Source organism: Numida meleagris, chromosome 6 (genome assembly GCF_002078875.1).
Source record: "Numida meleagris isolate 19003 breed g44 Domestic line chromosome 6, NumMel1.0, whole genome shotgun sequence".
Taxonomy (NCBI): Eukaryota; Metazoa; Chordata; class Aves; order Galliformes; family Numididae; genus Numida; species Numida meleagris.
This window is the reverse complement of record NC_034414.1, coordinates 33,714,077-33,740,883: the sequence shown is the minus strand read 5'-3', so window position 1 is coordinate 33,740,883 and position 26,807 is coordinate 33,714,077. Positions and strand designations below refer to the sequence as shown.

The following is a 26,807-nucleotide window of genomic DNA, read 5'->3' as shown; positions in this document are numbered from 1 at the left end:
TATGAAACCTGAGAAATTATTTTTGAGGAGAAAAACTCACATGGTAATTTGAACTGTTATCACTTTAAATTATAAGATGCATCACTTCCTACAACTTCTTTATTTTTCTGCTTAAATGGATGAGGGCTTTTTTCTTTCAGTAAATGTATGTATAGGAGGCACTATTAACAAAGGTTTGCATTACTGTAACGTAGCGTAGAGGCTTTAACAGCCACCTGAACATTGCTTTGCATGAAGAATATTCTTGTACTTTTGAAGAACACAATTTTGTATATATATATTATCTATAGCCTTCTTACAAAAATAAGGTCAACTATTTTTTCCTCCACCAAACTTGATCTTATGGGGATATTTTGTATACTTTCATTTTAATGATTTTGACAGCTTTCTTTTTCTCAGAGATCTTCACATTTTCATCAATCTCAGATGTATTTTATTAATTTATATTTATTTGTCTATTTAGGTGAGTAGTGTTTACTGGTAGGCTAAAAATATTAACAGCAAAATTCTAGGAACCTTAGTAATCTTACAAGTATATTAATAAGCAACCTATTAGAAAACAGATATAAGAAACATAATAACAAGCTCATTTCATTTTTATATATAGCTTATATGAGCTATTTATCAACCACTGTTAGAATGAAAAAAGGAAAGGGATTAGATTTCTCTATTTGCAGAGAATATAACATAACTTGAGGACCCTAAGTAAGCTGTTTTGTTGTTTTTTTCTTTTGAATTGATGCTGCGTTTTAATAGCAACAAATATTTGTCATTCTGTTTAGGTTTTGTATCTTTCAGTTCTCCTTGTTTTCATTATTTTTTTTCTTGAGGACAGACATCTGTACAAATTGTGTTCACTTTTTGACTGAAACTGAATCTTAAAAAACATTCTTTACCTCATACTAACTGCTTTTACTATTACCTGTTTTGATCAAAACAATGGAAGGTGTTTTTTTTTCATTCATGTAGGAAATTTTATTATGGAATTAGGTGGATGTTGATTTTGTTTGTTTGTTGTTTTGTTTGTATTAAGTCAACCATTTCTCCAAACATACTGAAGAAAAAGTATGAAAGCTGCTCTGAAAGTAATGCCTCCTGTTTTATTTTGTTGGCCTGTGATGTCAGAAGTGGATGTTGGTGGTATGGCAGCATAGATTGAACCTTCCTGCCAGTATTCAGTTACATGTTGTTGCCATCTGACAGATGGCAGCAGAGGGACAGTCTGACACAATGGTGTCTGACATGGAAGTGTGTATGAATCAAAGCTGTATAATTGAATTCCTCCATGCGGAAAATATTGCACCCATTCATATTCACTGACACTTGCTGAATGTTGATGGAGACCAAACAGTGGATGTGAGCACAGTGAGGTGATGGGTGGTGCACTTCAGCAGTGGTGGCAGTGATGTTAAAGACAAGCCATGTTCCAGACAACCATGCATAGCTATCACACCACAAAAAGAAGAGTGTCTCAATCATCTCATACACACAAATTGGCAAATTACGACCAGGGAACTTTGAAAGGAGATGAATATCAGCTTCAATGCATTGGAAATAATGGTGGCAACATTGGAAATATTGGATAGTTTGCACCAGCTGGAAATGCTCACATAGGAACAAAAATAATATCATATGCAAGTTTGTCAGGACCTATCGGACCAATATGAGGCTGAAGGTGATAGTTTCCTGCATTGCATGAATACTGGTGATGAGACATGGTATTGTCTCTAGGATTGACGTCGAAACAACAGTCTATGGAGTGGTGATGTGAGAATTTCCCATTGAAGAAAAATTGGAAGACACAGCCCTCAGCAGGTGAAGTGATGTGCACAGTCTTTGGGGATAGGAAAGCAGTGATCCTTCTGGATTTCCTGGAACTCTGTCTGCTACGCTGCACCACTGACTGAGCTGAAGGCTCAAAATTCCAGTCAGACGAGAAGAGGACAACTTTTCACTTGCAACATGGTAATGCCAGGCTGTATACCAGTTTGAAGGGTGTGGAGCACATTGCCAATCTTTTCTGAACTGTCCTACCACACCCACCATGTAGTCTGGATTTCACACCTCTGGTTTTCATCTGTTTGGGCCAATGAAAGATGGACTACATGGGCATCATTTTCGTAGCAACGATGTCATTATAGCAGCTTCAAAACAGTGGGTCACTTCCTCTAGTACAGATTTTTATGTGTACAGCATGCAGGTTCTTGTTCATCACTGGCAAAAATGCATTGCTAATGGTGGTGGCTGTGTTTAAAAAGAGTATTTTGTGGCTGAGAATTTGCTATGTTATATTGTGCTCTTCGTAACTGTCGTGGTTTCCATGTAAATAAATAGGAGGCATTACTTTCAGAGCAACCAATGTATAGTGTTTCTGTCAAGAGTTTGTGGTCTTTTCCAATTCTTAAGCTTGTATTTTCTAGAAATTTGCTTTTCATTCACTTGTATGCACATTTTCTCTCTGATTGTTTTTTATCTAAGTAACAATCCTACAAAAAACCATAACAATAAAAATCCCTAACCTTTTTTTATTTTCGGTGAAATTAATGAGCTTTTGCAAGTGGAATCTACAATTTTTTCATTGAAAAATCTTAAACAGAGAAAAGTAGTTTGTACTATGTAACATGTAACGGTGTAATAAATATGAATAATTCCTCATCTCTCTTTGTATAATTTAACTTTTTTGTAAATTAGCATGAAATCCTTAGCTGATATCCAACAAAACAGTTTATATACAAGGGATTGTTTGCTTTCAAGATGACTCATTCTCTCAAAGCCTTTGTCAATCGTGAGGTGTTGTGGTGGTGTTTTTATTTTACGATCTTTTTAATTTCTTATGTTTCTTTAACGCAGGTGAATAATCTCTTTTGTCATACTAATAAGTACATCAAAACATCAAACTTGGATTCATGCAATTCACTTAAGTGACCTGAGCACAATGTACTCTGAAATTGAAGTTTTCATATAAATATGAAAACTCATATGCTTTGAAGCAGTTTTCATCTTGATTCATTTCAATATCTAAATTATACTTAAGGAGGTAACATTCAATATGTATAAAATAAATAGTATGTGAGTATTAATGTGTACGTGCATGGCTAGTCATATTTATGTAGATACGTAGGTATATATGCAAATTGAGTAACTCAAGCTATCATATTGCTGTGTTGTGTACTTCAAGAAAAAGCCAAAATGAAGTTGCAGAGACTGAATACTTAATAAGACAGGTGATTTATTTTTAACTCCTAGCAATGTATCTAAGAGTCTGCCTTGTTTCAACACTGCTATACAGATTAAAATTTTATCATTTTGTTTTGACAAGCATTTATTTTGACATACCTCCTGACTGTGTGGTGCCTCACGCTGATGCTCTTGTTTTCTGTCCCAATCTTGTGGTGGCAAAGTTACAAATCACACTGGGGCATTCTCTCAAACCCCACTGAAAGTGGAATTGGGCACAGTGGGGCACACCCTGCAATGCTCCTCTATGTCCTTCATAAATCTATGTGAGGACCTGGGAAAGCAGTGAGGTTGAGATCTACAGTTGAATAAAATAGCCCTCTTTGAAATCTAATTAGCTGTCCATTTTGGCCACAGTGGAGTGCCACATCTAAATGACAACATGTGAGCAGCATGGGCTCAGCAGTCACCTGTTTCTGCTAAGGCAAGTACGGCTTCCTGTGAACTTCAGGACTCCTGATAAGAAAATACTGGAATACTGATGTTTCTAATGTGCATTTTTCCAGATGCAAATTGCGTGCATAGATTGCATTTGGTTAAAGTCACAACTGTAAACATTTTTCAAGAAACAGACCGCTATTCATACATATTTCAACTTTTTATTTTATTAGATGTGAAGTTTACTGATGTGAAGTATTAAGATAGTTGCAGAAAGCATCAATAGTTAGAATTTCAGGACATGTAATTGCAAATGAAACAGTAAAGGGAACAGTTTATCTCTCTGTTAAAGAAGAATGGAGCATTAGTTAAGCTAAATGTGTTCAGTCAATAATCTGCATCTAAAGTTAAGTATGCCCTAGTTTTATGAAGGAGACCTCAAGAAGATTCCTACAGGCCACACTTATTTCTTTTTGATTTCACAGATTGCTTCAATTAGATTTTTCTCTTTGATTCTGCTACTTTACTTGCTTTATTAGGGAATATTAAGTTTCAGTCTCTAATTTGGTATGTGTTCTGTGTAAACAATTCCCAAATTATTTTGTCTGGATCAAAACCAACGCAGAACATGAGTGTGTTAGCATTGCTGCCAGCCCTTGTTGCCCTTTCTAGTCAGGGAAGTCTATTAGGACATCAAGATTTGTGTTGAGAAAGATGTCTTTCCGTCTGTGATGGAGATGGGAATGAGTTCTCAACTGATAACAATTAGATCTGTCTCAAGAATTGAGAAGACAGGGACAGCAAAGAGAGAATTATCTATGGAGAAGAGTGCCTTCTTGAGCTTTCTGTGACATTTTGCATGTATGTCATTTGTAATGTGTTTCACTTAAGGATATGTACAGTTTGTCATTTATCTGATAAAAGTTTCTTACATCTCTTTAAAGTCTGAAATACTACTAATGCATTCCAATAAAACACATTTTTTATTGTCTGGTTTTATTTATTGAGGTTTTATGTAACTGCAGAGAGGAAATGTTATATGCAAGGAAGAATTTTCATATTAAGAGCATTACTGGCAATTTACTAAAGACTATTTATTTTATATTGCTAGAGTAATTTTGTCAAGGCACAGTCATATTTTACCAAATTTTGTAAGTTAAGTAACAGACAGAAACTGTGTTAGAACCCCGCTGTACAGGTCTTTTGATCATTGGTCAGAAAAAGAAATGCATAGGATGGTAAGGTTAGTAGACAGTTGTACCATGATTTATGAAATAAAAAGCCTAATGCAAGTCAGTTGATGAGAGATTGTAACTTAGCCTTTCCATTAGTTAGTCTTAGCTGTGGCTCTTCTGACAGGTTTTCCCTTACACTGTTGAACAAATTGGCATGGTACACTGGAAAAATATAAGGAGGTATAATTAGTAGATGTGTTGGGGTTACCTTATGCTGGCAGTGCCCTGGGCTCTTAAAGATCAATGTAAAAGCCCAATAAAAAATACACAGAAACACAGAAAAGCCAGACACTGATTTCTGAAAGGTACAGTGTGTTTTCCAAAATATTTTGACACAGGTTCACAGAATACAGAAGCACAATTTACTTTTTAGTGAATGTTTCTGTGAATACAGTAGAATTTTTGCTTATTAAATCAGAACTTTGAAGGAAACACTTAGAGCTTAATGGTACATGGTATAGATAGGTATATGCCTATTAGAAATAAAAATGTTGCAAGGATCAAATTGCTGAGCTTCTTTCATCGTATTGCATCCTGCATTTATTTTAATGGTTGTTTTAAAAGCTGTATCAGTTGTCTAATAAGTAAGTAACCTTCTCAGATAAGAATCTTGTTGTGTGAGACTTTGAAGTTTCACAACTGCATTTAAAATGAACGCTATATTATAAATTAGTGGGAGTTAGCTGTAAAAGGATGTTTGCCAGAAGTGAAGGTCTAGATAGGTAAAGGGGTCAGAAGGAAAATTAATGATGAAAGTTAGTGCAAGCTTTTAAGCTCTTAAGCATACCTAAATTAAGCAAATATCAAACCAGGATTTTGTTTGTTTACTTTCAAGGTTGGTGGCTGCTTACCTGTTTCTCTCCCCTCTGGAACTGTGGAGAGTATTTTTTCTAATTCAATATCTTTTTTCATATTCAAAAGTTAGGACCTATACATTGCCTCCTAAAAGCAAACAAACAAAAACCTGATTCAAATTCCCTTTTTCTGTGTTGGTTTTATAAATATATTTTTGGTGAGCATTATTAACAGGCAGGTGATGACCACCTAATCTGCATTTGTTAATTTTCTGTGGCAAAGCTATTCTTGTCTTGTATGTGTTTAATTTCTTCATATGTAAAAGGAATTTATCATATATGACAACTCTGATTTGATGTGTGAATTATTAAAAAAAATCATTTTATATTGGCAAAGTCTGCAAACAAAAAAAATCTGTAAAGATGCATTTGGTAGCTTGTCTTTCAGTTTTTAAGCTGCTTCAAGAATGGGATTTGTAATTTTAATACATATATTGAAAATTATATGAAGAAGTATAGTTGACTGAGTGGTTTTTTTTTTTCCTAGAAACTTGCACTGGGCTTGTTAAATGTCTGAAAATGATGAATAATCTGATGGTTTGCTTTAGACAGTAATGGAGACTAGAAGCTTTAAAATGGCAGAAATCTCACCAACCCTGGTGATTCATAGGCTTATTTTTGTTGTGCAGGTTGGTCACATATCTGGTAGTTTTTCTTGTGTGACTCTTGCAAATGATTGTACACTGTTATCTGAGTGAAAAGCCATTAGATTTCTATGAGGGCATGTGACAACATTGCTTCAAAAGATTAAAGCATTTCCTAGCTGTATGTGAACAATTTTTTCAGACCCCTCTACTTTTTTACTTTTTTGTCATTTATTTCTGTAGAAATTGTAAGACTTAACCCTCAAATGAAGGGGGCTGCCATAAAAACATGTCTTGAAACTTTATCTTATCCTATGCAGTGTGTGCATTTGCACAATTCTCTTTTTTCATGGAGCAGCGATGTCCACTTACTGCATTCTGGTTCATGCGTCTTAGAATGCAGTATGTTTGGACTGTAGTATGATTAAATGTGTGCGCACTATATTGCATGCTCTAAAGTAACACAGACAGTAGCATACCCTCTAGTCACTTAGTGCCAAGTCCAATGAAATTCCTGTTTAGCACTGGCTGTTTTCCTTTCACATGTTTTGACAGCAGTCATCCTTGTTAAGTGCTTTCCACATCAGACTCCAGTAGCTTGGATGTAACCTGATCTTTGTTTGGTTTCAATGTGTTGTCTGCTGACCTAGAGAACACTTGCATTAGCTACATTGATCAATCCACATCACATCTCATCATTTAGGAGACAATTAATACTGCAGTGTAAAGACTCCCCAGAGCATTTTCTTAGAGTTGGATTGCTTTACGCAGAAACCACAGGAGTTATTTCTGAAGGGAGGAAGAAGCCAAATAGAAAAGTAGGCATCAAGAAAGCTATACGCAGGAACCAAGTTTCATTTACAGTGGTCACTTCCACTTATGTCATTCAAACTCCCTTCTTTACTGGTGTTATGTGGGAAAAAAAAGTAGAAAATTTTGAAAATAGAAAAATAGATCATTTTGAAGATGATTTATTGAAAAACTGTTATAACTGGTCACATAAATATTCTGAAAATTTTGTTATATATTGAAAAATGTATTGACACATATGTAGCATGCTGTTCAGAATGTAATCAGTTTATCTTTGATCTCAAGGATTATTAACCTTGTAGTTTCTTAAATAATGATTAGCATGGTTTTATTGTAATTAAAATTATTTTAAAGTGACATTTTAATAGTGAAAATATTGTTTATTTATTTTTATATCAGTTTGGCTGTAGAGCTACTCCCAGGAAGTTGGCTTTCAGTGTTGCCTGATAGTGTATGTTCCTTTAAAAAAGGCAGTGCAGGGTTTTGAGTGTATATGAACACATTTGGTTACTGAGCAAGCAGGGCTCTTTATCTTTGTGGAATGCAATATTTAATCTAAAGAGATTACCCACAGAAGCAAGTGAGAAACATTTAGTAATGAAAAACGATTTGTTCTTGCCGGTGACTAAGGCTACTGTACCATTCTCTTTTGCAGACTACATTGCTGTGTTGTAAGGAGTGTATCTTAGGGTTAGTATTTGCACTTCAGGTGTTCATTACAAAGGTTTATTTCAAGTTCCTTTGCAGTATAGGCTATTACATTCATCCTTGTGTTTACTAAAATTTCTACAGAATTTTGGAATAATCTAGAACTAGGCCAAAATCATTTGAAAGACACGTATTCTGTAAAAAAATAACTTTTAATATTTGCTAATATTTCCTACTGAACTTTATCTCTTATTGAGATACTTACTGAGATACTGCTAGATGTTTTTCTAAGGCTGCTTTTAGTGCCGTCTTCATGACATAATTCAAATGATTTGTGAGTTCTGACAAACCCATTTTATTGAGGTCAACTTTTTTTTTCTGCAGGTACTACGGAGCGGGTGTGTCTGATCCAGGGAACAGTTGAAGCGCTAAATGCAGTTCATGGCTTCATTGCGGAGAAGATTCGAGAAATGCCTCAAAATGTGGCCAAGACAGAGCCTGTCAGCATCCTACAGCCTCAGACCACTGTTAATCCAGACCGCATCAAACAAGTGAGTTTTTGGTTGGGAATAGAGAGTCACATCAGCTCCTTAGAATTAGCTTCCTTTCTCAGAAGCTTTAAAATTTTAAGGCTGCAAAGGGTGAACATAATATGTTTCTTTAGAAAATGTTATTTTCCTCTTTAGTAATTTACTAGTCCTCTTCTTCGTTATGCTTGCGTGTTCTATATTTCCCAGTAATTCTTTAGCGTCTTACAAATTTCAGACTCTAGTATTAGGGTTTCTTTCGTAAACTCTTTTTCTTTACTGTATAAGGCAATAATACACATCTAGGTTTTAGTTAAAAAGGATTGCTGAAGTTTGAAATTGAAAATACGAGCCTCTTGTAAATCTTTAGAGAAGTAAAAGATGTTTACTCTTTTTATGTATTTTAAATAAAGCAAAAACAAACCCCAAAATGTTAATTGTATTTTAGACCTTTTAATAGATATTTAAAAATCTTACATGTGAGAATTTGAAAATATAAGGATAACTTACTTGGGCTGGTATCTACTACTCATTTTCTGTTATTTTTGGCATCTTTTTGCCTGTTTTATATTGTCTTATTTCAATATCTATAGGACATGCAAAATATATTTTCAAGATATCATTGGATTAGTTCATTGTAATTTCCAGACCAATTCTAATTTTTAAATAAATCTCCTTACAAAAAATGATTTTTGTAAGGAGAATGTGGAATTAGTCATATAGAATTTTAAATGAATTATTTTCCATTTTATTGAATAAGAAAAAAGATGAAGAAAGAAATGAGTGAACGCTAGTAAAATTTTGTTCTATCTGTCAATCCTATATAGGATAGATCTTAGATTCACACCTTTCCTATGTAGGATAAGTTTGTTTGGTCTTCCTACACTAGCAAGACTCAGTGTCCTACAAAGTAATTTGGTATCTGTATGCAATTACTTTACTTTCTATGTAATGCCATACATAGAATGTATATATGTTTTAAATGAATATGCTGCTTTAAATGGATGAAACTATGCCAAGCTATTGTGTATAATTTCTAATTACTAGTACTATTTTCTTTACGTGCTATATTTTTGCATTAAAAAACAAAAACAAAAAACCCTCTAGGTAATTTATAAGAAAATATTAAAAAGAAATGCCTCAATTTTTAGGATTAGTTTCTCAGTTATTAGACATGAAAATGATTGTGCCTGTGGTGGAGAGGAGAGGAGAGGAAGAGAGAGAAAAACCTGAAGAGCAGATCTATGCTTTAAATGACTTTTCATCCTGTAAAATGTTAGATTTTATGCCATTACTTCTTAACCCAGTGGGAAATGAATTTTATTTATTGCAGTAGAAAGTGCTTTTCCACTTTGCAATGAAATGAAACTCTTTTCAAGTCACTACTGAGAAACTAGGTTACAGAGCTGCATAGTGATATTCCATAATACTTCCTGTCTTGTTTCTCAAGTTGATGTAGCTTTGCCACACGGAAGCTGAGGAGGAAATACTTCTAAAGAAAACTTACTTGTGAAGTTGGTAGTGGTGTGGTTGGTTCTCATGTTTTTGTTTTCTTTTTCCTTTTTTTTTGGTTCATTTTTGTTTGTTTTTTTACATTTTTCATTTGATTCCATGGTTGGAATGTTAAATTCTGGAATGATGGTTTAGTGATTAGAGCTGCTACTAGTGTAATTTAGACACAGGCTAAATACAGTGTATTCCTTATATGATTCTAGAATGATTTTTCTGGCTCCATATTTTATAATCTAAACATATCAACTGTACATGTACAGGTGCATGATAGACACCTGTATATATTTGTAGATATGCGTGTTCATATGTTGAACAATTTCAACTATGTACAATTGTTTAATTTTATTTTAAGGAAATTACATCTGTTTATGATAATTTCATAATATATAAATATTGACTCCATAAGTCTAATTCTGTTCTGTTTTGTTTTGTTTTTTACAAAGATTTGAAATTGTTAGCTTAGTTGTTAGAGTTTATAGTGAAGTATACTCCACTGTCAGAATGTCCATTGTCTTAATGAAATACAAATTACTTCTATTTAAGAAATATAAAAGGATAGTATTTTATAACAGATAACCATGATCTGGAACTTCTGTTCTGCTATGTTCATACAGCAGGCAGGGCACAATTTTATACATTATCCTGATCATTCTAGTCATTCAAGTCATTATGAATGTGTGAAAAACAAGCCTTATGAATTGCAGTTTCTTCTTTTACATGAACTTTGACGTGGTTTTTACTCTCGTAGAGCGTTACCCAAAAACTTTGTCATTCAGGTATTCTGAAGTATTATGTTGCAAGCTGAAGAAAGTAGCTTTAGCATTTAAGATTGAGATTAGATTTGAAATTATAAATTTTGCCTTCACTGGGAATCTTGGAGAGATTTCAGTTGATTTTGTCTCTACTTAAACAAACAACAAGAAAAAGGCCAACAGGGCAGTTGTTCCTCATGAATGAAGGTGCTTGTAATAGGCTTTGAAATAGCAACCATGTCTGTATGAGCATACAGCTCTAATTTCTCACTGTGATCTTCCCTACAGATAAGAGGCAAGCAAAGAAAGGAGACGTCTTATGTCTATGATTTCAGTTAAGAAAGTCAGTAGGTAAACTCTGCCAACTCTCTCAAGTTTCAGAACTTCCTGTCTTCAGAAAGGCACAGGTGTGCAATGAGGTTTAGCCTGGCTTGGCTTTTATTTTTACAAATCAAGTCGCAATCGAAATGTTCCGTTCTCTCTACCTTCTGCTTTTTTGTCATTGGGAGCTTCACAAGCAAGTCTGTCTGATTCAGTTTGAGCCTTCTCCACAACATTTTTTCTAATCTTCTGATCCTATAGACTTATTAGTAGATATCAGGTAGGTCTGTACTCTGAACAGGTCTGATCAATATTTAACTGACTACTGTTTGCATCTTTTACGTCTATGAAATGTAGGCAACCTCTTCATAGATGTCAGATATCTGTAGCTTAGAGATAGTGTTCAATAATAACCATGCTCATTTATTTCCTAGAAACTGCTATGAGGATCTAACCTCTCTGTTAGGGGAAGTGTCATACCAGCTTTATCAGACCCTATTACAACCCAGGGGAACAGAATACAGTTTTCACAAAGTACTGAAGAGACTGAGCTATTTTGGCTTCATAATTAGTTCACGGAGCATTAAATTTCACCTCCAAACTAACAGCAGCCTCTGTAAACAGTAGGAGAAATCTCTGTAATATTGTCTTATCAAATCACCTTCTTCAGAAACCATTGAAGCTTCATCACATTATGACGGAATTTTCCTTCCTGCTTTGCAGTTGTTTTATAGATAGAAGGTGTTTTAGCAGGCTGCCCAGGAAGCATGTGAAATTGCAGGTGGCTATTGCAGAACTTAGCATTATATAAAAGGAAGCGTGCGTGATCTTACAGTGAACTCTGCTTTAATGAAGAGTTTACCCTGATTGGCCTTCTGAGATCCCTTCCAACCTGAATCATGCTTTGATTCTATGAAATCTTTAGTTATCACAACATGAACAAAGGTTTTGTTTCTTTGTTGAAAATCTGGACTAAAACTTTAACATATAGAACTTCCAATTAATATTTTCATTTCAGCTTTTTCAGTAGGGAAGTAACCTCTTGTAGATCTTTTAACTTCTGTTCCATTCATTAGTCACATTCCCAGAGATTGTATTTAAAATGTATAGAATTCAGTGTCTGAACTCAGATTTGTAAATTCTTTTTCTTCTAGTAAAAAGAACTACTTGAATAGGATTGATTTTACTTCAGAAATTCCAATCAACAACAAAATATATTGGATCACTCACCAGATTTAATGAAAAGCTTGACTTCTTTTTAGCATCCACCTCAGGAGTGTATCACCTAAAGCAACCTTATTAACATGCAGAATATAAGAAAAATCCACATCTTTCATTTGAGGAAAATAATAAATATAAGCTGTTTTGTAGGTCACTATGTTTCTTCATCTTGTCAATAATTTCTCATAAACCTTTCTCAGGTTTGAATACCAGTGAAGAATGGCACCAATTACCATTCTTAACCATGAATAATGCATTACGCAGGTGTGGTTACAAGTCATCAGACCAACAACAACAAAAATTGGCTGTCCTGTACTAGAGAGGCAGTCATTTGCATTAGGTCTGACAACAAAAGTTTAGCATTCCAATTCTTAGTTCCACAAACAAAACTTGTAGTGTTTTATCCCCCATGTGTGCTTGAGTTACTTCTGCTGCTAGATCACTATTTTATGATATTTTAATTTTGTTTCATTTCACCAGTGTTGAATATAATCTCCATATGTATATGAAACTACTTTTTAAACTCGATTAATGTTCAATTAATATCTAATGATTAATTCTTCATTGTATGTGTTTCAAAAGTGGAATGAGGAAAGACGATTGCTTTAGGGGAAGGAACAGTAGCACTCAGCATTGCAGAAATTCTCATTATCTTGAACCTTCTAAGGCTTTGCAGTTTTGGTAGTATTTTTCTAAATCCCAAAGTAGCCCTGAATCAAAAGGTGACATTTTTTTTTTCCTTCTAGTTCTCAGAGTTTTGTGATCCATGTATTCTTACATGTTTTGTTGCCTACGTTTGGTTACCTACTTGAGTTTTCTGGTATTTCTACATAACACCATATCTTGCATTAGTTCTGTGTTACTGTGACAAGTTTTGAGGAAAGTCCTTTTTTTGTCCATCTTATTGTAATCTTCATTGTAAATCACACACTTCATCCCGAGTTGCTCTGATGATCCAAATGGCACCTGCTAGTTTGCTTTATGCTACTTCACCCTTATTGTACCCACGCAAAATATGAGATAAGCCTTCTTTCACATACTTAACGCAACTTTTTTCCTATTTCAAGGAGACATCCCCAAGAGTTTATAAACACACATAAGTTATCTCTGTACACACCTATAAGCAAGCATTTAATCTATATATGCTAACTTTGTTTCTGTCCTGTTCTATGCTCTAGATAGGTATTCTGTTTCAAAAAAGCAAAGCCAAATGCAAAGAGCATGAAATATCAATCGGAATGGTTTTTATTTGGTCCTTATAGTAAAAGTAGCAAGTAAAGTTAGATCTCTGAAGTTATCAAAGTAGCCCTTTTACAATCTTGATTAAAAATAACTTATCAGTTCTCAGTAATTTCTTCTTCAAAAATATATTTTTAAAATGTGTTGCTTATACAGTCATTACTGAGATGAGAATCATTTGTTAAAGTTTTAGGTTATAAAAATTCATGGAAGATGGAAAAGAAGATGTAATGTATCTAGCAAAGCAAGCGGTCTGTTGAGATAGGCTGATGTTTGCTACTACTGCAAAGCTAGTAAATCAGTAACTTACTAGCTTAGTAAGTTACAGTCTTACGTGTTGTTCCGCACAACAGGAAATTTTAGAGCTTTTTTTACCTTATTCTAGCTGCAGAAGGTATTCAACTATTTAATATTATACCAAAAAGATACCACCTTGTCTTTAAAATGTATTACAGTATTGGTTTAAGCAAATTAATATTCCCATTAATTTGATTTACAAGCACAAACATTTATATGCAAGACTGAAACTCAGATTAGTAATAATAATGCTGTAATGAGAGTAATGTTATAACCAAGATTGTTTAGGAAGCCCTGTAGTGGGAAACTAAAAACTGATAAACTGTAAATGCAGTTTCATCTTCACATTTGAATGTTTTTTCATCATATGCTCTCATGTCTCTAACCTTGTTTCTAAATGATATTTCATTTTCTGCCTTTTCCTTTTGCTCTTCTATGTCTTAGATACACTGATACATACTGAGAATTAAATTAACAGTCTCAGTACAGTATTTATCTTTTAGTTTGTATATCCATATATTTTATACATATAAATAGATATTACCTTTGTCATTTATATGTTAGTCTTAATTAGACAGTTCACAGAGTCACAAGAAAGAGGTCTCAGAAGGCCTTTTGGAACACCATGCAGTTTTAGTATATATATTCTGTACTTCTGTGATACAGCTGTGTCTTCGAGTTAAAAATACAAAGCATACAAATGTCATGCTGTAGCCATCTTTCTGCACCCTTTAGTATATTGCTCAGCCTGAGAGCAGTCCTACACAGTTTTGATTTTTTTTGTGAGAAACACAAGGAAGTATTTTCTTGAACTTAGAAAATACTATAGCTCAAATATCATTCGATTTTACACAATAAAAAAATTTTTTATTACTTAAAATCTGAGAGGGGGGGGGGGAAAGGAAAAAACAACCAAACAAAAAGCATTTTCTTCCCTGTAAATATTGTCTTCTATTTGTTTGCTCACATAACTTATACAAAAGGAAGTAATCTTTGAGAAAATACAACAAAACAAAACCACAAGAGTCTTAAAAGTGGTATATAGTAGGAACTGTGACTAGCCTGCCACCTGGGAAGGTGTAATTTCAGGCAAGCTTCAATTACGTTACCAATGTTTCGGTGTCAAAAACTGTAATTTGTGATGTGAATTCGTCTTATGATTTCTTATCACTTTATACAACTCATTCCCAGAAGCCTAATAATTACTAAAGTGCTTGCCTAATGCAAAAACGCTTGCCAAACTTTCAAAAACTATTTTACACTGTAATAAATCATGATTATTGAGCTCTGTCCAAGTTTCTTTTAAGAATTAATTTTGCCTAAAAGTTCTTGCAAAGCAATTGGATGTATTCATAAATTACATATCAGCCAATGGAAATTCAAAACATTTTCCAATTGATATGTTTCTTTTTTTCCTTTTTTCCTTTTTTCTTTCTTTCTTTTTTTTTTTTTTTTTGAGAATACTCATTTTGTTGCCTTAATATTGAAGGAATTAATAGTTAACTAGTATTTAATGTGTCTTCAGAATTATAAAGAAGCATGAAAAGGGATGAAATTTTACATAAGTCTGTCAGTTTCTTTACATATATATATATTTCTGGATACATATATGTGTATCTTACATATATATATCTCTAAATATAAAACAAAGTAAGAAAGGTTAAACCTCAAACATGAACACCCCAGTTTAAAAAATAATAATACCTGCTATTAATATTTATAATATTTTGTCGTCAGTCAGTATATTTGGAAAAAAAGTGTCTTTCTTGTTACTTTATTCTTGTTTGTTAATATAATTGTTTCAATTTCCAATGCTTTTTTCTTTTTTCTAATGTATTTTAAATACGCTTTTGCTAAAATGAAATATTGAAATACATGAACTTAATGAATGCTATAGCTCAATAGTCACCTGAACTGAGTATGAGCCCTCTCTTTTCTTTGCTGCCATATTTTTTTGTTCCTTAGCAAGACTGATATTAAATGAAAACTGAAATGCTTCCAGTTTCATTCAGTGCTAGTGTTATCAGCAGTTAGGTCATTATTCAGTATTGCAGCATTCCACGTACTTTCATATAAATCCTGTAGTTAGATGTACATGTAGTAACACAGTGAAGAAAATTTATTTTATCAGCTGATTTTTTTTGTTCAGTTAGCATAGTGTGCCATAATAATATACAATGCTGTATGCCCTAGTGAACAATGGATGATGATCACACAAAGTGCTACATGTTTGAAATATTTTAGTCAAAGTATATTTGCTGTTCATTGAGGGTGTGGTTTGTTTCTTGTTTTTTGATTGTTTGTTTTTCTGGGGAATTGTAATATATATATGTATGTATTCTAGTTCAGGATAAAAGTTTTATATGAACCAATAATTAAAAACAAAATTAGGATAGTTACATTCTTCCATTCTGGTTCTGTTTTTTTTTCCTTCCTTTTTTTTTTTTCCCCCCTTTTTCTTTTTTTCCTCTAAGCTTAAATGATGAAAATCAGTGCAGATACACTGCATGATCTCACAAAAAACAGAAGTATGTTTTTTGATTGAAAATTGCTAGCCCTGTATTATTATGTAAGCTGACACTTCTTTTTCTAAATAATTCTAACCAGTTACAAATGAACCCCTGTTCTGTACACAAAGGCACGGGGCAATCTTTTATAATTGTCTTGATTTTCACAGTATACACAATCTGCTGACCAACGACAGTTTGCCAGGCATTTACTTATAGTGCTTTATACATAGCAGTATTTTTTACTTAAGCCTCTTGAAGAAGTCCCAATTGATGCTGAAGCTGTATGTATTTTGTTTTATTGTTTTATACTGTGAACTACAAGTTGGAAATACAAAATAAGGATCTGTTTCTTTAGATCTTTTTTTTTTTGTTTCTATTTTGGCTGCTTGACTATGTACAAACTATGAAAAGATGGATCTTCATGTTGCTTAACATGCAGACAAAATATTTGTGTGTGCATATGTACAAGCCCATATTTTTCTAATACGCATAACTTTATGCATTCACAGTGTTCCAGCTTTTCATATGCATTAAGAGTTTTAGTGAAAAATTATGTATACCTATTTTATGAGGGACTGTCGATGATTGTAAGTAACAGAAATGCTGAAAATGTGAAATTTTGCTTTTATTTCTAAATAGTTTTGGTTAGTGATTATTTGTCCATATGATGCATTATGTTGTATAGCATTTCAACATTTTATTTCCTAAAGTAAAAATAGTGTAATTTTGAATATTTTCTATCATTTATATATTATAAAAATGTCAAAAATACATGCTTTGAATAAGTATTGTATGTTATGTTTTGGAACTGGGAATTTGACATTTTCACTACATTTATTAAAAGAAAAGAGTTACTCTGTCAGGATCTAATACATTAAAAAGACATACTTGTATAAAGTTTTAAACAGAGCAGTGCTTTTTTGGTATGTTGAAGAATTAATGTTAAGCATATGTATATTATTTAGAAAACATTATCAATAAATATGACTCTTAATTCTTTTTTGTGTTTATTTTGAACACAGGCTGATGATACGTTATTAACTTTTGCTCAATTAAAGGATCGTTAACACTAATGATAAATATATTGTAGCAATTTGTTGTGAAGGTATTAGCTGCATGCTCATCCATCATGAGATTGTTGTTTACATTTTTTCACACGCCTCTCAATTAAAAATGATCAATTAATATTTTAGTAATTAGTATGTTGCTGAAAGCTCCGTAGCTTCAGTTTAATTGCTTTAAGGTATGGAACACAGTTTGCTGGCTATAGTCCGTGCTATAGAATGTTGCGTTATAAGGTGCCAAAGTAAATTTCAGTAGTTTCTTTCAAACATTGGCCCTGTTTGCTTGTGGGCTGAGAACTGTTTTTAGTGTGCTCATTGAACTTGCTGGAATTTGTGTTTTCTAGTTTTTGTTTTCCCCAAGAGAAAGAGAGAGGAAAGAATATATTCCTCATGTGGCTGGCATATTTTTTAGTATTTATGTGAGTTCACCATCTTGATTTCAAGTCATGAATTTGTTTTTTACATGCATAAGCATGCATATTTACATGCATTATTTATCCAATTGACTTTAAATTCCATTAAGTTCCAATGAGTGGGAGAAAGATTTTGTCTTAGGCATTTTTTATTCATTTTAATTTTGTAGTTATGTTACTTTTGTTGGTTTATTTATTTTTTAACTGTTCAGTCTAAGGCTTGTAAAGGTTGATTTGCTCCTGAACTGCTTTGTTCCCAGACATTGCCATCTTCCCCAACTACCACCAAGTCCTCTCCATCTGATCCCATGACCACCTCCAGAGCCAATCAGGTACAGTATCATCCTACCATCTACACCATACTTTTCACGGGTGACAGCTTGCAAACTGGAGAAAAAGATATGGTGGGTTAAGGATTTATTCGTTCATTCACATGTGTACACCCATAACCATAGATATCTAACTCTTATTAGAATTTGGTAAAGTGAATGGAAATCTTTTCTTTTAATTTGTTTTGTTGTCTTTTTTAAGATGTCAGATAAAAACAATTTTTTATTCTTGTGAAATAGTATTATTTTTTTTATTTGATTAATAGTTAGGATACATACTGGTATTTCTGCAGAGTAAGTCTTGGTATGTTTATGTATATATGCACACACGTATTTACTTCCTCGATAAATTACAGTAGAATTACCCATAAACCACACTTAATTGGATGTGTATCAGCCTGGCAATAGCCACAGATTTTATTTTCTTATGTATTTCAAGAATTTTCAACTATGTTTGTGGACAGTAACATAAGGACATTGTTTAGACATGTTTAATTATTGGTATGTGTAATGAAAAATTTTATATGGAAATTTCTTGAATTAAAATGAAGTAAAATTGTCACTTCAAAACATTTCAAACAAATCTGACTAATTTTCTCATCTTGTTTTTAAAAATCATAAACTATACTTTTAGCGCAATTTTAATTACACTCATTTGTATCTCTTTTAACTGAGAAAAAGAAAAACAAAAACACATGTCCACTTCATTATGTCCACAAATCATTATGGTTGTGTATCCTCCTTTTTTACGAAAATTGTTAAGTTACTTCATACTATTCTATTTAGAACTGATTCATGCTTAATAAATATCTTATTCAGTTTTTTAACGTGCTGTTAAACTTAATGAATTTTGTGTTCAAATAATGTAGTATTCAGTTAATGCTAACAGTTTTTAAAAGACAGGCTCTGTTTAAGTTAGCTGAATGCTTCTATCGGACCTTCCACATATTAGGTCAAATACCAGCAAAATTTTCTTCAAAACAAGCTAATTTCCTCTTGAAGTTAACACTGATACTAATTACTGATTCTCTGATATTTTGTGAACTGTTTAGAACTTTTTGTCTGTATGAACAAACAATTTAACAGGACAAAGCATATTAAAGCAATATATCACATTTCTGATCAACACGTGAGCAGCTGTTGAAAGGGGCATCTAATACAGAAAGTAATGAAATTTAGAGAGAAACAGTACAGGTAGAAGTAAGAACACTGTATGTTGTGATATCCTTCACTTCAATTTGAAAACCTTCTTCATCAGCCTTCTTCCATTCCAGCAACAGTTGTTTGGCTTCATCATCATTAAATGACAAATATAAAATCTTTGCCAACAACTAGGGATATTTTATGAACAGTCTACTCTGTTCAGTCTTTATGCACTCCCTCTTAATTTTAGTGTTTTGTGCGTTTTAATTAGAAGGTTTTGAAAATGGTGAACAAATAGATCTTTTTAAAAAGTGCTCTTTCTTTCTGTTCTGTCTTTTCCCACCTTTTTTTTAAAAGCGACTTTAGCCTGATGATCATTACTGAGAGATAAAGGAATGTGTGCTTTTATTTAACAGAAAATCCTATTTGGCTGTTTAATTAGCATCAGAGAGGTATCTAGGTTGCATCTGTTCTATGAATGATCAAAAGTACAGTATATCATATTAACCTTAAATGTCTTTTAATAGCTAAAAATATACATCTTTACAAAAAAATTGTTATATGGGATTTTTCTCAGGTGAAATAGCTGTAATATCCTAACTAAGAGAGAAGTATATGCTTTGTATACTGTTTGTATCCCATATTATATCTGTTAATGCATTTTATCCCTAACTCATATGCAGCTCTGTTTTCATAGAAATAACCAAGACCTCTTTTGAGCTGCATTAAAATTGTATAAATGAAAAAGAGTTATACATTCTGTAAGTGACTTTTTGAAATGCATTTATCATTAACCTTATAAATCTTTACTGGTTTATAATTATTTTATCCCAGCTTGCATTTCCTAGTGGCTTCTAACCATTTCAGCAGTAAGCACAAAGCACATGATAAGGCATTTAAGGCTTTTCTGTTCATGCTTGTGATAAGTGATGTAGCTGGCAATTGTTCCTAGACTGTAGTAGTGATTAGTATTCTGCACCAGTATGTCGACGAGTATCTGCACTGCGGCTGTGACATGAAAATAGGCTCCAACACGGTAATCTAAAACCTGTCCGTAGTCAAGTAAGTAACCAATAGGAGACTAAGAGAGAACAAAACAAATTTGTTTTGATCAATGGCTAGGTATGATGATTCTTAATAGAAAATAACTGCTCAGGTGTGGATTTCCTCACCAAATGTTATATAAAGGTAATTTGAAGGAGCTTATTTAACTGGATAGAAGTCAGGAAATTTAGTGCTAAGGTGAAAGATAAATTCACAGCACAGCCTGCTCTGTGTATATAATAGCACGTCCAACTTGAGATCATTCAATTTTCTATAATTTTTTAATCATGACAAGACCGTATTTTATATTAAAGATTAACAAAGTGGTTATGCAACATTTAAGCAATACTTAGTACTGCTAGAAATTGTTTGCTGTTGGAGTGAGATTTCTGAGTTGGAGGACTCCCCATGAGTCATTGCAATTAGAGACTTGTTGAGGATGTGTGTGGATAAGCTTACATGATGATGTGATCCTTCCCACTGTACCAGTACATCAGTTGTTTTCTTCTGACAGGGTTTGCATAGTGGACAGAGCAATTTCTAGGCATGGTTTTTACCACAAGAGAAAACTTCTGTCAGCAGAAATCAGAGGACACTAGGCAGGAAATCTAGCTTATATTACATCTTCCTTTTAATGACTTGATTTGCCTCTATCTAGATGAATTCATAACTCCCTTTTAGGGCAATTTCAATTTTTGTTGAATTTTTATTCTTTTTTATTTTGAAAAATTCAGTGATCATGAAACTGCATGATGTATCATCCTTGGTAGGAGGATGATAGTCTCTAAATCAGTCATTTATAGTGGATAAAACTCTCCCTTCAGATCTGTCATGTTGTGCTATGCTGAATTCCCATGAATGCGACAGAGACCTATGCATGGGGAGCATTTTTCTTTGTTTTTTTTTTCCAGGAAAATATGCACCTGTCAATATTATTGTTGCAAATGTCTAATTTATTTTTTGGTACAACTTCCTTGGACATTTGTCCACAATATAAATTAACGCAGTGGAAACTTCCAGTAAGGAAGAATCAAAGATGGAATAGAATTAAGGACATTCAGAATACATTTCAAATAGAGTGCTGTGTTTTTTTCCTCCTCTGTACCTATCAATCACTGAAGAGAACAACTTGAATCTTCCTGTACCTATAGACCGTGAACTTTAGCACTATCCCCTCATGACAGCTTTTTTTTTATAAGAAAACGTTCACATATGACTACAGTGGTGAATCTGTTCTTCTAGCACCTGTGAAACTGGCAGAATATAGCGTTACTTTTGTTTACCTGAAATCAATTTTACTTTTCTGCAATACACTTCAGATGGGAATTTCCTTTCCAAATTGTTAAATAGTAACTTAAACATCACATAGAACATGCTTTTTTTTCCTTCTTTGCTACCTGGGAAAGGTACAGATGTTAATACTTAAAATAATTGAAAATAGGCAAGCATTTCTATAATAAAACTCTTTACATATGATTTTCCTTTGTTTACAAGTTCGTTTTTCCTAATCTGTCTCTTGTTCTGATGTGACTTATTTTAGAGGTAAACACAAGTGATCTAAGGCTAAATTTTGTATCTATTTCATGTACACCTGTAAGTGCAATTGCAAACCCTTACATGCTTTCTTCTCCAGTCCTTCCCTTTTCCCTAATTTTGATATTGATTACCTCCTGGCTGTCAAAGAGTAGAAGGCCAAAACGGATGTTCACACTTAAAGATAAGTCAAAAGAGGGATGGGTACAGCTACTCTCTCCTTCCTTTACAGTTTAGACCAGCTTAAACTCACTAATAGGCTTATTCCAAACTTTGTGTCATGAACTTACTATAAACTTTTTAAATTTTTTTTAAGCACTATTTTGTCCCAGGCTATTCACATTTTTTAAATTATGCCCTATGTTTTTCACCTGAAAATATCTTATCATTTTGTATACTGCATACAGTTCTCAAGATTCATAGGTTTTTTTGGAGTATATCTATTTCATCTGCTTCCTGCAGTACCTATAATAAATAATACTTTCAAATCTTTGTACATTATGGGACTGAGCCAATTTTCTTGGTACTGCCTGTGCCCAGCAAGTACAGCACTCGTGGCTTTTAAAGAACTGATTAACCTATCTCATTTAATATCTGATTTGTTTTAGCAGATGGAAGAAGAAATAATAAAGAAAACATTGTTTTAATTATCAGGACAGGGACTTTGAACAAAGTACAAAACGTTTGTACAAAACTGAAACTCTCAGTGTATAAATCTTGAAGTGCTAATAGATCATTTTAAGTATGATTTCAGAATACTAGATAGCTCCTGCAGGCCATCCAGATACTATCTTTATTTGCTTATGATGATTTGCTGTGAAAGTTATCCAAGGTACTTTGTCTTTGATATTTTAACTTGAATGTTTAGCTAATTCTAATTCTCTTATTTTGATTTAATTTGTTACAGTGGTATTGAAAACATGTTTTATTTTTAGATCTCTCACAGTTTGACTGATGCTGGATGTATCATTTGATTTTCCAAACCTCAATACCATGTATTTAAAAGTAAAGTCAATATGAAGTTATTTAGTGTTTTTATAAAAGGTGCTGTAGAAGTATAGAGTTGTTCCTAGTGTAACAGGATTGGCAGAAATACGTGCAGTGGTAGTTCACAGTGAGAAAATACAAATAGCAGTTTAACCTTTTTCAACCTGCTGGATTGATCATTGATAAGTACAGTCATTTTACTTGCATCCCAAAGATGGGATCTGGTTTCCACTTACAACAGTAACAGACACATCTTGGAAGAATTTAGTACACTGGATTCTAAAATTTAATAATAATAAATATTCTAATTGATACCAGGCCATTTTTTATTCACAAGTAGCTTTGTTGATAACTGTAAAAACCCAGTCTTAATGTTTAAGGGAATAGAGACAAGCAATAGGCTGTGTAATTTGCATATGTTCTACTGTCTTTTTCTGGAAGGATCCCAAACTTACAGTGTATTTTTGTTACCAACAGAAAAATTCTTCACAGAATTTCTCAAAATAGGATATTTTTCTGGTTACATTTCAGCAAGAACTTTGACATCTGATCTCTACTCAATATTTGGTGTTCTTTTGTAGACTGAACCAGTAATAATTTTGACTCCCCATTTAACATTGTGCGTTGCAACAATATTAAATGGACGTGCCTGCAGTAGTTGGAAAAACAGTTGTCTTTGCAGTGTAAAAATCTGTTAATATTCTAGATTTATAGATATTTTTGTGGATTGTAAATTCATATCTCTGTAAAGTGAACTTTTTGTTTAATAAAATGACAGTTCCTTTTTAGATTACATGTTGACTATGGCACACTGTGGACAGCAAATAATGAGTAATGTTTGAGAAAGTGCTAGGGAGACTTATTCCCTTGTACAAGTGAGAAGACTCCGGTAGAGGTTTCAGTGCCTCAAAGGTAAAATTTCCTGCTTCTGTTCAGCTGAAACTCTTCATTTCATTGCCAAACTAAAAGTAGAATTAACATATACTCCTTAGACTAACTGTAGAATTTTTTTTTCTGGTTCTCAGATTAATACATGACTTTTATCATATTTCTCTTGTTCTAGTACCACTTTTTCACATTATTTTGCAGTATCTGAGATCAGAGCTTCTGCTCACAATGTCAACTTAAATAATTATGGATTAAACATTCTTAGATACAATAAAGTTTTTAAAGTAATTTTTAAAAATCCTATATGTAAATCAGTATTTTTTTTTCTTTATTTGCCTGTTTTGTATTTTCCCCTTTGGACAACTACATAGGTAATAAGTAGTTCATATTTTTTTATATTGTTTTACTTGATTCCTTTCCTCATACTCTCTCCCACAGAGCAAGTTTAGGGTTCACTGTTCATTGTTCCTTTCTGACTGTAGAGGAAGTGTTTTTAGAAGTATTCATGAACCGTGGGGAAAAATGTTGCTTTCTCATGACTGACACTCTGAACATTGCTGACATACTATTTGCTGGATGTCTTTAATGATCTGCCAATTGCATTCCTGTAGATCCTAACAGCTCTTATGGAGTTCAAAATTTATATGATCAAGAGTTGCATAAGAATGTAGAAAGAGACATTGAGATTACAAAGCTTATTGTCACACCAGACAGATACTGGACAGCGCAGAACATGGAGAAGACAAGTCAATACCACATTTTTCTGAGAGATATGTGGGCATTGTTGGGCCTAGCTTTATTATGAAGTCTCTGCATGAAAATAAGATCCTGCACTGCACATGCAATAATAATTTTTTTATTTGTGCTATCTAAAACATCATTTTCCCAACTTGTTTGTAGGAATATTACAGCAATGCGCTGTACTTTCTTGCAGATAGAATCTGCCTTTTGCATGTTTTGAGAACTCAGCAGGCAGTGAGAGTTGTAGATGTATGTGAGATAAACCCACCAATGGAAGTAGGCGCCTTCCTGGTATAAATGAAAAAAAACATTTTGTGCACAAGTCATGAAAACAATCTTGTTGATATACTGTGCTACAAGGAATAAGTGGTGGAATGGTTTTTCTCTTACAGAGGATAAGGCGCATCTATTGAGGCCTTTATCTGTAACATAGCATCTCAAACTTCAGATAGTCAGTAGCTGTTAACGTGTTTCACCCTGCATTCAAAACAGTATGCGACTTCATCTTATTCAGAAGCAGTATTTTCCCTTAGTTTTGTGTCTGAAGTTCTTTTCACACTTGTTTCTTTTGCTTTTTTTTTTTCTAATAAATTAGGTTTTCGGTTTCCTGTTAGTAAATCTAGAGTCAGTAACTTCCTCAGTTATTCTGATCTTGCAAAGAGTGGAGCAGTAGAAAATCATGACCACAGACTATCATAAGCTTCCATAGAAATGCCCAGGGACAGAGTCCAGTGTTCTTTTATATCCCAGTGATGTAAATTTTAATTTTAGTATTTAGTAGACTTGAGCATTTGGACATATAGAGTGGGTACGGCATGTTTGTCATTTTTCTTTCACTTGCTTCTCAAATGACATCTAAGCAAATGTGGTTTGCCTATGAGAGTATTTCTGTCCTCTTCCTTTTTCTTACATTATTCAGCAATTATAAACTTCTACATGACAAATTATTCTTTCAGTTGAAGTTGGAGCATAATGTTTGGATGGGGTTAGTAAAGTATGCTTTAAATTTTTATTTATTTAACTGCAGTGTGACTTACTTCATATTTCTACTAACCTAATACATGATATCCATGCCTCCCACCTCATTATGGTTATTGTTATATTTCCCTTAACCAAAATGGTAAATGCAGTAAGGATATTTTAATACATTTCATTTTATTCTTAGTAACTGGAATAATTTTGATGATAAATTAACAGCTGCTCCTTACCCATGAGACACTGAAATGTAGTGTCCATTTAAGCTCCTTTTAGAAGTGTTAGTGTTTTATGGAATAAAATTTATGTATGGAATAGACTGAACAGTGATTAATGACATTCTTTAGTAACAAGTACTGAAGCAAAATACAGTTTCTTGCACATCATATGTAAATGGCTGCTTATGTATAATTTAGTGGTGTAAAAACAAGAAATCACTTTTAAAGATATACAAGTCTTTGAAGACTGTTGATGGTATTATATTTAAAATGTTAATTGTGTGTTGTCCAAAACAAGTATTATCTCGCTCTGTTCTAAAAACAGAAAGATATGACATAATTAGCTCTTTGTTAAACAAATTTTAAGGTTGTAGTTCATTTATACTTAAGCACTTAAGAGACTCAGTCCCTACTTAATTTTGTCAAAATTAATTAGTAAGTTATGCTACACTTCTCCCGAACACTTACAGTGAAGACTAATTGGCTATATGCAGTGTATACACTACTGTCACAGAAAGCCTTTCTTTTTGACCTGTTTGAATTATGTTTTGTAGGACAGAAAAATCCTGAAAGTGAAATAATAGGGTATAAAGCTGTCAGTTGGGACATCTCAGCAAAATCAGTGTTTTTAATGTCACTAAAAATATTGTATCATTTCAAAAATCGTAAAGGAATATTTTAATTTGAAGTCTTTTTTACCATTGAAAATAATAAAGCTAATTTCTGGCAATAATGTTCCATAGTACATTAATAAGAAGTAATTCAGGTTGTGTGCAGCTTTATATAAACTGAGATGATAAATAATTTTTGAAGTCTTATGAAATCAAAAGTAACTAGTAAGTATATTGACTTTTTAATTTTTTTTAAATTTATACTTGTTGGTAGGTTTTTTCAAAATTAAAAAAAAAAATGGAATCCGTGGAAACCGAAGAATATGTGTATATTGTTCATTGTCGCTGAGGCAGTAGTAGATGTGAGTACTTTTTCAGTGTACCTTTAAAAAGATAAAAAAGTTGTAAATCCAAATTATGAGTATGCAACTCCCAACTTATTCTTAAGAACATGCTCTTCAAAGTTAATGCACACATAATTACACACATGTAATGTATATATAAAAATGTGTGATGTTTACACATAAGTACAGCTGTATATAACATTTGTGCCTTACTACTTCATTTTGTTTAGGAAGTCATTTTTTTTTTGCCATGTGGATATTTACATCAACTAGCCAAAATTATGAAGATGTCTAAGGTATCTGTATTCAAGTGTTGCTTGTGCCTCACTTTTGTAATGCATAATTGAATCTCAAAATTTGTTAATTGCTTTTGAGTTTAATCTCTTATTCAA

General features: G+C 33.0%; 1 protein-coding gene across 2 annotated transcripts in view; it reads left to right on the top strand.

The window, feature by feature from the left end:
• NOVA1 (NOVA alternative splicing regulator 1) overlaps nt 1–26,807 on the top strand; it is a 135,777-nt gene that overhangs the window by 94,325 nt on the left and 14,645 nt on the right. Inside the window, exons 3-4 of one of the 2 annotated variants that reach the window (XM_021401908.1) lie at nt 8,131–8,297; nt 17,863–17,934. In XM_021401908.1, coding sequence (XP_021257583.1) covers nt 8,131–8,297; nt 17,863–17,934 — 239 coding nt within the window. The remainder of the gene's footprint in view (nt 1–8,130; nt 8,298–17,862; nt 17,935–26,807) is intronic. The other variant, XM_021401909.1, reaches the window with a different exon arrangement.